The sequence below is a fragment of the Maylandia zebra genome, linkage group LG14 (genome assembly GCF_041146795.1).
Source record: "Maylandia zebra isolate NMK-2024a linkage group LG14, Mzebra_GT3a, whole genome shotgun sequence".
Taxonomy (NCBI): Eukaryota; Metazoa; Chordata; class Actinopteri; order Cichliformes; family Cichlidae; genus Maylandia; species Maylandia zebra.
In genome coordinates this window covers 34,500,499-34,517,365 of record NC_135180.1, presented here as the reverse complement: position 1 = coordinate 34,517,365, position 16,867 = coordinate 34,500,499, and the positions used below count along the sequence as shown (strand labels likewise).

Genomic DNA, 16,867 nt, shown 5'->3' with positions numbered 1-16,867 from the left:
TGGTAAATGACAGCTTCACCCAATTACTGCACCTTTGCCACTTCTTCAGTTTGTCTATAGGGATCTATATGTCACCCTGTCAGCACACTAGGGCCCTTTAGGTGCTAATACAGTGTCAGCAAATGCTGATAAATGTTCAACACACTTGTATTCTTCAAGAATGTAGATAGTTCACAGATTCCTTTGTAGCTCACCGTATGGTACTAACCCCCGTAGAACTGTGTGAAAAATACTTGTTAACATTGCACAAACCGTTACTGCAAATCAATGAGATTCTTATAGAGTCCATTTTAATCTTTCCTCTCTTATCTCTGGAGTCAGTAGTCTTGAGAACATTTGTACTCTCTCTTACTTGCAAATTTGCAAAAACTTTGATCCCGCAGTAGCAGATTTCTTGGTTAAATGGCTCTAAATAAATGAAAATATTGCGCTATACCCAGTGGAAATTTAATTAAGTCCAGTACTCACTCCCCTTTTAACCCATATATTTGCTTCTTGCAAGTGTAAAAGGAAAGATCATGCTCTTTAAATGCTAAATGTTTTACTCATTTACACCAGTTTGTCTCTAAATATGTCTGCTGCTTGGTGCTGAGCAGATAGAATACAGTGGGCTTCCACAGGATATAGCTAATTACTGCAGGCAAGTTTTCACCTCATGATAGTAAAACATCATTTGCATCAGGGCTAGAAATTATTGGTCAACTGCTATTTCCAATGTGGATTGTTACATGTGCTTCAGTGCACCAGCTTTTCTTTCTCAGTCATCCTGAGTAACCTGCTATCCAATTTATCTCCAGTGCTGACTGGCAGCAGAAGGCTCACCTGCACTCATATGATGCCTGAGAGTGGTTGTCAGGCTGATTCCTTCTCACGCTCCCTCACCTCCATCAGCACTTGCACTATTCCTCACATTTATTATAGGCTGAGTTGGGAATACCGGCATTCCAGATTTCAGGTTTGTTTTTTGTAGTCTAGTTTACTAACAGTCTAGTTTGGGGAGAAGCCTGAATATGACAGTCTATTGTGTCTGATTCATGATCTTCTTTCTCTTTTGTTTGGTGTTGTTGGTGCTACCATTTCCCTTATTCGGGTCTGTTCATTGGAAGTAATTATATTCCAGTATTAAAAGCTTGTGAAACTATGTTTTGAGCATCTTTGAGCAATAGATTTAGAAATTGTAACATATTACCGTCCAACCCTCTTCAAGGCCTCGGTAGCTCCCAGCATGCACGTCCATGCCTTGGTGCTTCCCAGCCAAGTAGCTACCCCAGTATGTAACAGTAACACAAATTAACTGTTAAACTTAGAGTCTGTGAGAATTTTGCTTCTGTTCTTTGTTTTAACGTAGTTGCAATTAATGTCCTTGGGTGTGGATAAGAAATTATGAGGTCTGTTCTTTGTGAAACTCTTCAGTAAGTTTCTTGTTGCAAGCCTAGAAAATATTTTAATAACTATCTGATCAACTGGAAAAGAAACAAGACAAAGTCAACTTTTCCACAGTCTGTGAGCAGTTGGTTAAATGATAATTGCCTCAATATTAATTCTGAATATAATTTTTGCCAGAATTGAGCAGCTGCTAATCCGTTTTAGTCTCCTAAAGCCTTTGTTAAAAAACAGAGAGCAAGCTTCTCTCTAAATATACTGCCAATTTTATTTGTGAACCTATGCTTCAGGTGTTCACAGTCATCTGTGTAAAATAGCACTCTTTTAACTTAAAACTGGAAGAATGCAAGCCCTTGTAGCTATCTAGTAGCACTATTTGCTCTGTGCATTTCCTCAACAATCATAGCCCCAAATACAGAGGAGGTTTCTCACACCTGACAGCAGCAGTGGTCCCCTAGAGCTCAGTTTTGATAGTAGATGCTGTGAACAAGGAAGCCACGCTGCTTTGTCAGAATACTGTCACATTTCTTTCTTAGATGGAAAAAAGATGGTGCTTGATGATATTTTTACGCGTCATTTAGATCACTGCAAAATGTGTGGGTTGCATGTTTTACTCTGAGTGACTTAAAGCGATGATCTATTCTATTATAGGTGACGTTAAGCTATGATCTATTCCAGTAATAAAGACAGGAGTACAAAAACAACCATACACTGTAAATCAGGGCGAGCAACAGCCATCCAGTGTTTCAATCATCGTGTGAATGGGCCTCAAGTCATTCTTAAAGTTCACCAAAAATCTAAACTGGGAGTGAAAACATGTACAGCCTACAATTTAACACTCAAGATTGGATAAGACTAGTTTGCCACTCAGCCGGCCCAAATGTCCACCTTCACTTAATGCATCTGTGACTCGTACAGTTCTGATAGCATACACAGCACGTAGCCAACGGTGAAACAATCTGTCCCTATGGTGTTTTCATGCAGCCTTGAAAATTTATCTGGCCCTAGTCTCTGGATCCCACTGATTGGCTTTCAGCCTTGACATCTCACAGCATCGTGTTGTGAACGGGAACCATGACACAACATGGTGCTGCTGCAGATGAATGATGCAATAATACTTCACTGATTGAGTAGCACATGTGAATAAGGGAAAAACATAAAAGTACGGGAGGCAAAAAAAGCCCAAACCATGAACAAGTAGAAAATAAGAAAGACAAACACTCTAAGCTGGCAAAATGAATTCAATATTTTAAAGCTTAACCTTATTATCCAAATATTTTAATATATGTGAATAAGAGAAGCTATTTGTTACCAGTGTTTGCTCCGGCTCCAAAAGAGGATTGCACACCAAGAAAATTAGTCTATAGGTGCACTACTCTCTATACTGTAAAACAATAAAATAACAGTATTTGCCATTATTTTGTGCTTATAACAAGTGTAGTCATATTGTAACAGATATGTTGATGGAACAGCATAAATTCTAAATTTCGAATATTTTTTTTTTCTACATTTCTGTTTCTAAAACAGTTAGCAGACATTAAAACTTAACAAAAAAAAATGTGATGATTTATAAAAAATAAAAATAAAAATAAATAATAATAACAATAATAATGATAAAAATTAAAATTAAAAAGGCCTGCAGATGAATCAAAACTCCCCTGCACCCCTAAGAGCTCAAAATTGTTGTTTTCACTATGTAATCTGCCTGAGGACTTTTAACTAGGGTGCATTTTGCACACAGGAGGTTTAATAAAGCCAGTCCAGTCCAGAATCTGAACATGTTAATTTATGCCAATCAATGTTTCTGAAAATATAGAATATACCTTAGTAGTAGTTATACTGGCATCTTATGTGTGCTTTTTTCCTTTGGCTAGTGAGCTGAAAACATAAAAACGGAGCCAAAATTGCTGCGTGCCAGCTCAGGTTAATGATGCGTTTTACACTAACTCCTAACTGGCAACAGTCCCACAACGTAAAATCGACCACTCTGGCAGAAATGGAAGACTCTTATGACAAAGTTTAGATGCCAATACTATAAACAATTGTACAAAATCAATTTAGGACAACAATGCAAAATGAATTTTGCAGGCACTTGCTAGAATAAAAATGGAACTACAGCCAAAGACTGATATAGATTAAGGCCACAGCCAATCACAGCCTGTCCATCACTGAAGGAAAAAAACAAAACATGTATTCATGAAATGTTTAGCAGTGATCAAGTCATCCTGATTCCATCTGGGATACAAGCCACATGGACACCAGTACAGACAAATCCTTCCAGTTTCAGTTTTTATCAGTCAATAAATGCAAACTTATATTTACTCTTACTGAGCACTCAAAGCTCATTTCACACTACAAGCCAAACTTACCAATTCACACAGTGTTTTATTAGTTTCAAGAAATATTTGGTGTCTTTAAACACCTTTTACCTCCCATGCACACATTCATAGGTCAGTCGATGCATCTAAGGGGTAATGTGTGGTTTAGTATCTTGCACAGGGGCACCTACATCAACTTAATGGCAAAAAAAAGAGAAAGACAGGTTGGGCGAGGTAACCTACTTATCCAAGCACGAGGTGATTTGTGCGTGAATTATTCAGCTACTGACACTACACCATAATTGTAAACTAAAAACGAACAGGAGACTGATGTTTATTTCAGTGTAATGGGGTAGAGAGCATTAAATGCCACAAGGAAACTTGTGAAATCAGCATGGGATATAAAACCTGTAAAAAAAAAAAAAAAAAAAATGAATTGAAAAAAAAAATCCTCCCTTTCATCATTGTAATGGTATTTGTAAATCTGGTCCTCTTACAGTATTACAGATGTCAAATTTAAAGAAAATGTAATGTTTTACTAAAAATCACCATAAAGAGCCAGAATTAAGCCTGAAGAGTGTAACAAGCCCCACAGATACAGCATTTTCTAGTCACAGTTTGATTACTCACAGAGTATTCAGCTTGGCTAAATACCTGCTGTCTCTTGACAATATTAATGCTCAAACTAATTACATCTTACACTGCTCGCTCTGTGTGAACAAATTATGCAAAAGCAACATAAATTTGTTACTACAGGAATCCAAGTCATCTCTGGCATCCACGTGTGATGGCACAAATCATCCCAGAGCAGTTACAATTAAATCTTACATGACAGGTTAGGAATAAAGATGACTGCCTTGGGTATCATAAACAAATATTCTATGGGTATATCTTTGGGGAAAAGGATAACAGCAGCTTGATCATAAAAATTACATGAAAACACCTCATGAATTAAAAAAGAAAAAAGAAAAGAAGTCTGACTCTTCTTACTGTGGAGGGCATAACTGAAGAGTACTGATCAACCCAGACTCCTCAAGTCATAAACTAATGTCTCTTTAACTTCCCAGCTGTGCTGTATAAACACATTTGTGCTGTCCTTACAACGTAGTCTGTCCTAACCTCCAAGAGCGTCTACACTGTAATATTACTGTCACACAGGAAGAGATGAGCCTGGGAGAGCATGGACAGCACAAAGCATTTTGCATTCAGTGCATTAAGTCTCCTATGAACCGCAGTCAAATGAAGCATAATATTCAGTAACCCAAAGGAGCACATACAGCGAAAATAATAATTTCACATCTATCAAAACACAACAGAATAAAATACTTGTGTGCATCTTCAGGACAGGAGCTGCCTCCACACTAAAAGTTTTCTGGATGTAAAGTCGACCGAGACAGAAGTTTGTGTTTTGACTGTGGCAACATTAGTAAATAATTCTGTGAATGTCTTTTTATGATGTAACATTTCTGGTGAAAGAAGCTTAAAGTAGAGTGTGATCACTTCAAAATGTCAAATACTATAAAGTAACAGTAAATGCATGGCACAGTAGTGCCGTGGTTAGCACCACGTATTAGAGCAAGAATGTTCAAGTTACCAATTAGTCGCCTGCCGCTATACCCAGGATGGAGGACCGATTTGCACATCAGGACTGCTACAGATCTTTACGATACTTTAAACACACAGCTCTGCTGTTAAAGCGATGAATGTATATTGTCTGCAAGTGACAGTCTATGGCTGTCTGTGTTTCTGTGTTAGCCCTGTGATGGACTGCTGATTTGTCCATCATTTACCTCAATTCTGTCCCAGTCCCCCTGTGACCCCTCACTTCAATTAATAAAATGGATGTATAGAAATGATACAGTCACAACAACTATCATTATCAATTTAAAATAACAATAATAATGATACTTTCAGTTGCTCCCTTTTTGACAAAGAGCTGCCACATCAAGTTGCCAAATCATGTTGGATTTGATTTGGCAATTTATTTGAAGTTTTTTTTTTTTTTTTAGCATTTCAGCTGAAATTTCCCTTATTTTAAGTTTTTACACTGGATGCCCTTCCTGATGTAACCCCAAAGGACTTTGGTGTAGTGTGAATGGGCACAAGCGGTGAAACTGAAATTATAGTTAAAAGTTCAAAATCTATGCACTCATTCACATTTTCTAAAGTGGGCCTACACTATGGAAAATTCCTGTACTGATACTAATCTATCTTGTGTTGTTGTTGTGTATTATGAATTTCATCTTTATCTGCCAACAAGCAGACTGAAGTCCAAAAAGGCTCATTTCTGCAGTGCATCAGTGCTTCCTGAACTGAGTACAGAGGTTTTGAGGTAAAGCATACTAACAAAAATGTCACGATGTACATAAAAAAAATAAGAGATTTATATCATTTGGCATTATTCATGATTAAAATCAATAAAAATGAAAATCTGCAATTGAATGAAGTAATTTCTCTTTCTTGAATTTCCAATTTCTTCCATTTTTTTGAATGAAACTAATGAGCAGCTTACACTAATCTGCTACATTCAAAGTGGTACATTACAGGGTACTCGTCTGTCCACTTTATATAAGCTGTCATAGATCTTTATAGGACAGCCTATAACAGCAGAGTGATAATGTCTCTTCTTTTTCAATTTTTTCTTGAGTCACTCATCTCTCGCAAGTCTGTGGAGTGGGCGTCCTAACTATTACGCAAGCCTCCACTCCTCGTCTGTCGGGGTCTGGTGTCTATCAAACCATCTGCCATTTCTCCTTTAATGATACCACTCTTATCTCTTTACTGAACGCACTTACACTGGATGAAGGTGGTGGGAGCTTAATGCCACAGTGATGCCTGCTTGCAGACCTTGAAATGGAAATGCTGAAAATAGAGCTGCTGGATGATGACATTGGAGTGACAGTTTAAAATGACTCAAGAATAACAAAACTGCAGGTTTATGAGGGGAATTGCTAAGTACTGTATACACAACTCATATTTACAAGTACGAATACTAAGCTCTGCTTAGTTCTAAGGGTTTCTGCTGTCAATGTGTGAAATAACACGAGCATATGTATTGCAAAAAGTGGTGCTAACATGTTGGCGGAGGAAGCCTGACCTTTGCTTTCTTAACGCTGTTCATAATATTTCCCAGATCCTCCACGTCGAGCACCGTTTTTTTCTCATCTGGCAGACCGGACTCATCTTCATCACTGCTGGATTCCACTAGATCATCCTGGGGAAAAAATGAAAGAAGAAATAAAGAAGCACAAAAAGTGGTTAAAAAACAAGGTCAAAATGGAAAGTCGGGGACACGGTGATAAAGATGAATGGCATGTAGTAAAGAAAGGCTCACATATGGTCCAATCCATAACAAATTTAAAAAAAAAGAAGAAGTTGTGATTGAGTGAGTGTGCTGATGTGGAACACATTTATTGAACATCGTTATGTCCTCCTGGGCTGCCTGATTAAATAAGAAAACTATGTATGCGTTTATGGCATTTCAGCAGATTTATCACAACACATGGCCGACATGTGCAGCAGGAGAATAAAATGCATGAGTGGTACAGCGGGTACATAAATCACCACGATGGTCCCCTCGCCACAGTTCTCAGCTCCTCTCGGTTCCGGCTGAATGTCACCTCTGCTGAGTGTTGCAGACAGAGGGGAGGAAGTCTCAGCTAGAGTTGGCTCTGAGGTCCCCGCTACCATGACAACTGATCATCTGTGTGTGCTGTGATGCATATGAAGGCTGTGTGCGCATGTGTGTACATAAAATGTCTTTTTGTACTTGTGAAATGTGTAATTTTAGAGAGCGGTGGGGGGGGGAAAAAGTGCCATTTTCATATTTTCACATGATAGACCGGTGTTAAGTGAAATACAACAATTTTCATGCAGAACATTAAATAACGCCACGCTGCACCTGAAAGTGCACATCGCTGCTACTAAATAAGGACCTAATAAGCCAAGTATAACACTCCTGAGAAATTCAGGCGTCTGATCTGATTTTAATCACATTGTTGAAGGAGTGCAACATTTAGTATTTTAGTATTTATTTATTTATTGTCATTGTCAAGAACAATGAAATTGCGTTTGGGGCTTCCATACAACCCAAAAAAAAAAAAAAAAGAAAAAAAAGAAGAAAATAATAAATACCCCTTAAAACCTTAAAGTGCCCGTGTAATGTCATATTACATTATCCTAACCCAAAGGACAATTCTCCAACTAGATGTAAGCTGGATGCTTTCTCTATCTTTCTTTCTCCAGTTCTCTTTACCTGCTTCATTTAGAGTCGGTGGGACAAGCCTGGAGTCAAATAGTGAGGAAATAATATTACAACGTGTGGTATCGTATGCAAAAAGCTGTTCTGATGATAGTTAACATTTTTATGTGGGTGTTTTTACTTTTATTTGTAGGCTGTCTATAAAAGATGACAGAGGCACCCTGATGTCACCCATTAATTTGTGAACTCTTTTTTTTTTAAAGCATTTTGGGCGTCCATCATAGAGAGAGAGAGAGAGAGAGAGAGAGAGAGAGAGAGAGAGAGAGAGAGAGAGAGAGAGAGAGAGAGAGAGAGAGAGAGAGAGAGAGAGAGAGAGAGAGAGAGAGAGAGAGAGAGAGAGAGAGAGAGAGAGAACCCATGGCTATATTTCATATTCTGACTATAGTTTATAATCTCAGTCAGAAGCCAGAGAAATCAACATTTTTTCACTCAGAAGCTTGCTTTCACTATTATATAAAAATAGAGACACGCTACCAAAACTTGGACAACTGGTGTGGACCAATAAATATTTTTTCTGTCTGTCACACAGCAGGTAGATGCTTGCTGTAATATTTAAGAACAGCTGAATGAATGTTCAGAAACTAAATGGCTTATCAGCTAGTCATTTTAAGCACAAGGCCAGCCTTCACCCACAAAAGAACAGATTTGGTGATAATTAACATCGAGTATTCACAGCTTTGCCCATCAGCAGGGGCAAAAGGGGCGTTTGAACTACTGTTATAGATAATAATATTAAGATATACTATCTTAAAACAATCGCTCGGAGAGAATGACAGAAGCAAGAGGATGTCTCCTTTTCTCTGTCTGGGTGCTGGTTCCCTTCAAAAGTACAGGAAGAAACGTCCAATGGCAATTAAACACGGCTCCTAGAAAAGCTGCTAAACGTTGATACAAAGTTTCCAAGTTGGCAATAATGAAGCGAACTGATGCGTGATAATGACAGCTGGAAGTGAGAGGCGTGTCAGGCTGCCAAGCTGAGACGGTATAGGCTCAAACATATTTAAAAGCAAATATCTGGATCCCAAAAATGTGAATAATTGAATATTTTGATGAAGACTTTAATAAAAACAACTTTCCTGCCCTTACCTCAGAGCTGTTATTCTGTGGAGAGGCCTTCTTCTCTTCTTCCTGTCGCTCCTTCCTCTTGTTCTTACAGGAGCCCTCAGTCTTGCACTTCCCACTGCAGCTCTTTTTCTCGCCCTTTGCCAGAGTCTTTAAGCGGTTCAGGAACTTGACCTTCCAGGTCAGGAAGTCTGCCTGGATGCTGCCATTAAGACTCTTCACCACATTACAGTCGCCTTCTCCCCTGGTCATGATTCGTCTGCCACTCAGCATCCACAGCCACTTGTCCACATTTTTACACACCTGTATGAAAAAAGCAGGTTGAATTCTTAGTAATTACTGAAAGCACTGAAGTGATTCAGGCTTAATAAACTGCTGAGCTACAGCCTTGAAGCTTTAGACATCCTCTGAATAGCTGACTATTATCAACCAGTGTCATTCTTCTCATTTTGTGAAAACCTTTCATACCGTGTTGTAATGGCCAACATAGACAGAGTTTCCAAGGCCAAACACTGCATATCTGAGTCCTTTCAAGTAGGTCTTCCCATATCTGAAGTCAGTGGATGCCTCTTCGAGCCACTTGCAGAACCACTCAGCATTTTCTGTGGGCTGTCCATCAGTGTAAGTTGCCACAAGAAACACGCACACCGACTTACTGATGCACTAATGGGAGAGGTAAACACAGCATATAGGAAAGAGTTAAACAGGAGGAAAAAAGCTTAGTGTTTCTTCATTCAAGACTTTTTTTGTCCAAATATGGAAACACTTATCTGTGGGACTAACTAGGGACGAAATGCAGTGAGAGGTTGAGACACTAACACTGGACACTAACTGGATGTACTGCTGACACATAATTACGTACCAGCTAGTCCTAATTAATTAAGCAATTACTAACACCCTACTCTCGCCTGTGGCTACAAACTAAGCAGCAGCAGATGCAATAAAGAAGCCACTTGAAGTGGTATAGGCATTCCTAGGTGTTTTCAGCATGTCCAAATGGAAGCAAACCCCAGGGCAGAACACCGTGAAGATGTTATTTTTCCCGACTGGCTTGGGAATCTATGTATCTGCATCTGGTGGAAGGGAAGTGCCAGAGAGAGAAGGAAGTCTGAGCAAGTCTGGTTAGACTGCTGCTGGAGAAGCAGTGGAAAATGGATGGTGGATGTTTTTTTGTTACTGAACCAACAGTAGCTCAAATCCACAAATAATGCAGTCATCTATTTTCTTCTGTTTACGTAACTCAGGGTCACAGTTGGGGAGGAATCTATAAACAAGCGGCAGAGTACACCCTGGACAGGTAGATGGAAGCTGGAGTATCCAAAAAGGTTCATGGTACTCCGGCTTCCTCCCATCTCTCCATATGTTTGAAATGTTTGAAATAAAATGAACTGAACTGAAACAGGGTCAAATGTGCCAAACAAAAAGGTTCCTTCCTCTGATGCCTGACCAGTAAATCAGTCGCACTGAAGGAGAGATGTCTGCAGACACATTTCACGTAGAGCTTTTCTGTCACTGAAAACTGTATCACTGTCCCTTTGAATAAATAGTTATTTTCCTTTTTCTGCTGTCAACCAGCCAACCAATCTCCTATTCATCTCGAAATGCAGCACAGAGGGACTGTGCTCACAAAAATAAAAAGACTGATGAAAACAATCCATCTTGCTGCAGATGAGCAGGAACATGTTTGCTCTCTGCACCGGCCGTTTGAAGGCTCAAGCAGAAATGAAGCTTAAGCTGAGCTGGCAGTAATAGAACTTGAGGCTTATCACGCCAGTGTTTGCTGTCAAGCTTTGAAAATAAGAGTAACGATTTTTATTTTCCTTTGATTAATTCTGTTCTAATCAGGTGTTCCCTGGAAGTACACACAGGCAGGTCTTATGAGCTCACAGTTACATTTTAGAGATTTAATTAGCACCCAACAGCTGCTTCTGAGCATCCTGTAAACAGCATTTAATTGCTTACAGAGTACCCATCTGACAGCTGCATTAATCTTTCATTTATTCTCTATGATGCCACAGGTAGGGGTGATAAAGAAAAGTTTGCCAGGTCTCCTTAGAGGATCTGTGGAACCAGCTCCCAGTTTGGATTTGGGGTGTAGACACCATCTTACTTTGCAGATTAGTCTTAAACTTTCCTTTTAGATAAACTATTAGACAAGTATTACTAAATAGTAGAATTAAATATTTGGGTTGGCCCATATGCCCTTGAACCACCCTCAGTTATGCTGCTAGTGGCTCTGGACCTCTTGTGTTTTGTTGTGCAACTAGCCTCTGGTCACTTTCCCTCCATATGCACTTACATATCAACACCTTCTCCCTCCAGCGGTGTCTATGGTTTCCAAGATGCACGGTCCCTGTCCGGCTTCACTGGTCCATCAACCAGCCAACTATGTCACTTGTGTGTTGTTTGTCATCTCTGTGCTAACCTTCTCTGTCTATACTTCCCCCATACTCCCCAACAGGACTTGGCAGACACCTAGCATTCCCCTGAGAAGTGTTTGCTCACAGGGTGAAACAGTACAGGGTCTCTACCTTACAGTATAAAGCAGTCTAATATGAAACTGAAAAGCATATTCTGCTTTGGTTGGCTTACCTCATCAGCAAGCTGATCATCTGGATCGTAGTCCTTCATGTCAATCACCTCGGCTGGTAAACCCAAAGACTTCACCTCCTCTGACAGCTCGTTCGCAAAGCCCTAAACATATGGAGAGTCTCAGATGGTGCTTTTAAGATGTCAGTAAAGACTAAATTACCACATGCTGAGTACTTTTCAAAATACTATCGATTTAAATTTGAGTTGCGTTTAATGTGCTTGATTACATGTGTGTAAAATTTAGTGCTCAGAGTTTTTGACTCAGGAACTGGTTGATGAAATTTAGCTTAGCATTGCTGTATGCAACAGAAAGCTTTACTACCACTGTGCTTTGTGAGATGAGGAGTGCTACTGATGCAATAAAATGCAGTAGCTTTACCACGCTAGAGCAAAAATATGCACAAGGGTAATGAATTGTTATTGCAGACTGTGAAAGTTACACATGAGCCTTGATACAGAAACTGTTAATCAGTGTAGTGATTCAGGTTGTCAATGATCTGTAGAGTAATTATAATTACTAGTATTACTATTTTGTTTTATTTTTAAAAGGGTAAAGGGGTTTGTGTGTCAGTGGCCCCCTGTGACAGGAGAGACAGGCTGGAAAACCAACAGGAGGTTTCTGATCAGTCGCTTTCTCTGTGTCTCATATTTTCTCTGCTCTCATCTGGTCACTTTAGATTTGCAGGAAATAACTTTTGTACCTTTGCAGTCCCGGTTTGTGAGCCATAGAAGATTTTGACTCCTGACACATGAACCTCCTTGGTCTCTCTGTCGTTCTTCTTTGCAGCTTTGTCAACTTTGTCGTTCTTCTCTTTGCTGGCATCTTTAGAAACGCTTTTCTGAAAGCAGATCAGTGCAGCGATAAATGGAGCTGTTTCCGGTCAAGACAGCGAGACCTTAAGAAGCACTGCAGAGACCGTTTAGAGACTAAAACACATACACAAATTAGAGTAAGGTATGAGTAAGTGCCTCACCTTCTTCAGTAAGAACCAGAGCCCAAAAACAAGCGCAGCAGCTGAGTACAGGTACAACCTGCTGTGCCATAACCACATGAAATAGCTCTCAGTGGGACTGCGGGCATCCTGAGAAACTGGAGGGAGAAAACACATCAAACTGAGTCCTCAGATCCTGAACTGCTTTGATGAAGAAAACAGCCACATCATATTTGTTTCTGCCAAACCACAGCTGACCACATGCAACAACAAAACAGAATTAAATCCCAACCTGAAGCTACCTGCGAAAAATAAAAGTCGGGGGACTGGCGAGCAACGCATGCTAGCTAGTAATGCTACCCTCCTTTAGCCAAAACACAGCTTGAAGAGAGTTTTCAGTTGCTTTAAATATTTAAAATAAACTCACCTTTTGAATCCGAGGCAGAGACGCTGGAGGCCAAAAGCAATACAAATACGATAAAAGTTGGCATTGCTGCAAGTAACTACTTGCACACAGTCTTCAGCACCTGAAGCTCTGCGCAACCATATTCTTTGCCGATATGAATGCTGGGAAGTTGAGTTCGGATCGTCCAACGGCTTGAGTTTGTTTGCTTATGGACATTCAGACTTTTTAAAAAGCAGCTGAAGTTAAATTAAACGATGAAATTCATCTTCTTGGATTTAATTTTGAATATTTTACTCATTCATACCTATATGCTTTATTTTGAAAGTCTATAGAGGAAGTGGTTCTATTACACTATGTCTATTTTGATTTTCTTGTTGTTTCCAGAAGGATTTTTAATTTGTCCTTTTTATTTTAATTCCTTTTAACATTTTGTAAACTGACGCCAGATGAGGAGACCCGGACATTAAAAATAAAATGAATTCAATGTCAATTGATATTGAACAAATAACTGCACTTATGCATTCTGGTAAGCTAGCTCGGTTACAAATACCTCTAGTCGTTTTTGTAGATCGCCCTCTTGTGGTCATATGGAGGAACGATTAAAATATGCTAACGTTCAAATTAATTACAACACTGAGGCTTGAGAAAAGCTGTGAGCTATTTTCTGGTAGTTGTGTTAACTTCCGTGATAATGTGACAACTATTATTAGGCGAAATCACTAACGTGCAGAGAAAAGTATGATAATGTAGGAAGAAAGAACTGCAGGTGGCTTTAAATTGAAACGGAATATTTTCTGCCCTCCAGTGGTCACAGCGGCGAACTGCACATAGAAATTCGTCAAACTTGCATTAATGTAGGCATGACAGCGGCATTAAGCACGTCCGATTATTCATTTCAAAATAAGACTTACACGTAGTTCAAAACGTTTTTAATACTTAACGCTGTCAATAACAATAAATAAGAATAGATTGTGCTGTCAGACAATTAAATATGATGTTATCTCATAACTCTGCAGCCATTAATCTAACAGTGCCCAATTTATGTGGCGTTTTATTTCGAAAATAATAACAGTTTGAAAAGTTAAATTTCATAAATATGTATTTAATTATGCATATATGTATTTATTTAATTTATTAAACGAATAACAACAAAGAAAACAAAACTGACTCGGAACTGATGTTCGAAGTCACAGTTTCATACCGAACAGCCATTTAGGATACACTCGAAGAATACGGGTGGTGTTGTGATAGCGTACGTTTCTTGTCAGCGGCGCTTGCTTCGCAACTGTTTGTGGTAATCGCAAATATGTCGATATTTACGCCAACGAATCAAATCCGGCTGACCAACGTAGCGGTGGTGAGGATGAAGAAAGGCGGGAAGCGATTTGAAATCGCCTGTTACAAGAACAAAGTTATGAGCTGGAGATCAGGAGCGTGAGTACCAGGAGATGTTAACGCCTCCTGTGCCTGATTGCTGTTTTACTTCGTTGTTGCTAGAGGAAACTTTGACAATTCATTTCTCTTCCACTTTAAATCCTCTCGATGGTCGTTACATGCTAAATCAGCAAAAAATGCTCCAAAACGTCATGTTTTCATTACAGAGAGAAGGACCTGGACGAGGTTTTGCAGACGCACTCTGTTTTCGTCAATGTTTCCAAAGGCCAGGTGGCGAAGAAGGATGACTTAACCAAAGCTTTTGGGACTGACGACCTTACAGAAATCTGTAAACAGGTATAAAACATCCCCATACGTACACATTGTAAGCATAAGCCATGCCATTTACTGCATGTAGGCTTGGTTGTTTTGTTTTTTCTCCTGAAGATCTTGGCCAAAGGAGAGCTCCAGGTGTCAGACAAAGAGAGGCAGACTCAGCTGGAGACCATGTTCCGGGATATAGCTACTATTGTGGCAGAGAAGTGCGTCAACCCTGAAACCAAGAGGCCGTATACAGTCAGTCTGATTGAGCGGGCCATGAAGGACATCCACTACTCTGTCAAGCCCAACAAGAGCACAAAGCAGCAGGTGAGGAGGATACCATGCGTTTCCCTTTCTTGTGTTGTGTTAGTAAATGGGCTGGTTCTTATTTAGCATCTTTCTACTTTACCTGAGCACTCAAAGCCCTTTAAGCAGATATCTGGGGAGCTCAGAGTAGAGGTGCTGCTCGTTCATGTCAAAAGAGCCAGTTTAGATGGTTTGGTCATCTCAGGCCTGCTGGGCACCTCTATTTGGAGGTTTTCTGGGTATGTATGTATGTATGGAGACCCTGTGGGGGGATGCAGAACCTGCTGCAGAGCTTAAATTTCTTATCTGGCCTGAGAGCACCTCAGGATCTCCCAGGAGGAACTGGAGGCTTAACATGGAGCCAACAGCAACTTCAGATGGAAAATAGTGCACGAATGGGTGTATTTTCCTTTAAAGTCATTAAAAATCATGTTAAATATATTTAAAAAAAATTCTAATTCATCCATCCATTTTCTTTAAAACTGGTTTTATATATACGGGTCTTGAGAGAGGTGGCTGGCGTCTACTCCATAGCACTAGGGCATTAGGGCATCCTGGCTAACACAGACAGACAACCTCAGGCTCTCATATTCACCTACTGCCAATTTTGAATCACCAGTTCCTCTGATAGTCCAAAGACTACGAGATGAATCTAGAGCACTTGGAGAAAACCCACACAGACACAGGAAGAACAAGCAGACCCCACTAGAAAGTTCAAGCCAGGAAGCTTCATATTTTTTCAGTAGTTTGAGTTTTGTGTCTAAAACAAATAAATAGACGAGAGTGAATTCAAAGTCTTTTGCCAGTGACAAGTAAACAAAGAGCAACTAAATGTTTGAAGCTCGGTGATCACACATACTCTGCCCCTCTGACTTCAGTTTGTTGGTGTGGAAGTTGTTGCAGTTATAATCTGTGTATTTCAGGCCTTCTCTGCAGTGAATGATGATGCTTTTTTACATCATTGATAAACAGATGTGTGCTGTTGTTTTCAGGCCCTGGAGGTGATTCGGCAGCTGAAGGAGAGCATGGAGATCCAGAGAGCCCACATGAGGCTGCGGTTGGTGCTGCCAGCCAAAGAGGCCAAGAGGCTGAAGGAGAAGCTGAAACCGCTCCTGCAGGTCGTGGAGAGTGAGGATTTTGATGAGGAGCTGGAAATGGTGAGCGGCGTTTAATGGTATTTGTGGTTGTGACTGAATAATCTCTACTTTCATTCAATAATATGAACAATTCCATGAAGCTCTGCAGATCAGCTTTGTGTTTTTTAAACTGAAATTTTGTCTCTTACCATATTATAATGTAAAGCCAATATTATTATCCCTTTATTACTCTTTATTTTTCCCGGGTGTGCGTCTGTCAGGTGTGTCTGGTGGATCCCGGCTGCTTCAGGGAGATCGATGAGCTGATCCGCTGTGAGACTAAAGGCCGAGGCTCTCTGGAGGTTCTCAGTCTCAAGGATGTGGAGGAGGGAGATGAGAAACTATAGTAACCCTGCCTGTCAGAACTCTGCACCTTATCCACACTAACACGCTTCATTAGGGCACACAGATTGCAAACTCATGAAAAAAAATCTATGTTTATGGTCTGATTTATCACAATTTCAGCCACTTTCACCCTGTAAGGATTAATTTGACTGAAAGAAGTTATAATTTGCTGAGTGGAATATATTTTGAAAGCAGGTTTGAGAATTTATGCCTGAACTTTAAAGTCGGTGCTTATTTCTGATGTTTTTTCTTTTATTTATTCACTTTTTTTTAAGTCGATTACTAATTTAGCAGAACGTCTACACAAAGTCGTGTGCCATGTAGTCGCGCTCAGTATCCCATCCTATTATCTGTGGATCATTTCTTTATCCTGGTAAATTCTATTTTATTATAATAAGTTTGGTCTGTAATAAACACTATACAAAATATTA

General features: G+C 39.7%; 2 protein-coding genes across 2 annotated transcripts in view; one reads left to right on the top strand and one right to left on the bottom strand.

The window, feature by feature from the left end:
• The window catches only part of tyw1 (tRNA-yW synthesizing protein 1 homolog (S. cerevisiae)), a 56,246-nt gene extending 42,572 nt beyond the window's left edge, over nt 1-13,674 (bottom strand). Inside the window, exons 1-7 of the mRNA XM_004569582.6 lie at nt 12,976-13,674; nt 12,591-12,706; nt 12,318-12,455; nt 11,617-11,718; nt 9,493-9,687; nt 9,049-9,327; nt 6,799-6,915 (exon numbers count right to left, since the gene is read on the bottom strand). Coding sequence (XP_004569639.2) covers nt 6,799-6,915; nt 9,049-9,327; nt 9,493-9,687; nt 11,617-11,718; nt 12,318-12,455; nt 12,591-12,706; nt 12,976-13,039 — 1,011 coding nt within the window. The 5' untranslated portion in view covers nt 13,040-13,674. The remainder of the gene's footprint in view (nt 1-6,798; nt 6,916-9,048; nt 9,328-9,492; nt 9,688-11,616; nt 11,719-12,317; nt 12,456-12,590; nt 12,707-12,975) is intronic.
• A 486-nt stretch (nt 13,675-14,160) lies between these two features.
• On the top strand, nt 14,161-16,867 carry sbds (SBDS ribosome maturation factor). The gene is made up of 5 exons (XM_004569580.3): nt 14,161-14,388; nt 14,556-14,685; nt 14,776-14,976; nt 15,948-16,112; nt 16,313-16,867. The coding sequence occupies exons 1-5, from the start codon at nt 14,261-14,263 to the stop codon at nt 16,436-16,438; spliced, it is 750 nt and encodes a 249-aa protein (XP_004569637.1). The 5' UTR covers nt 14,161-14,260; the 3' UTR covers nt 16,439-16,867.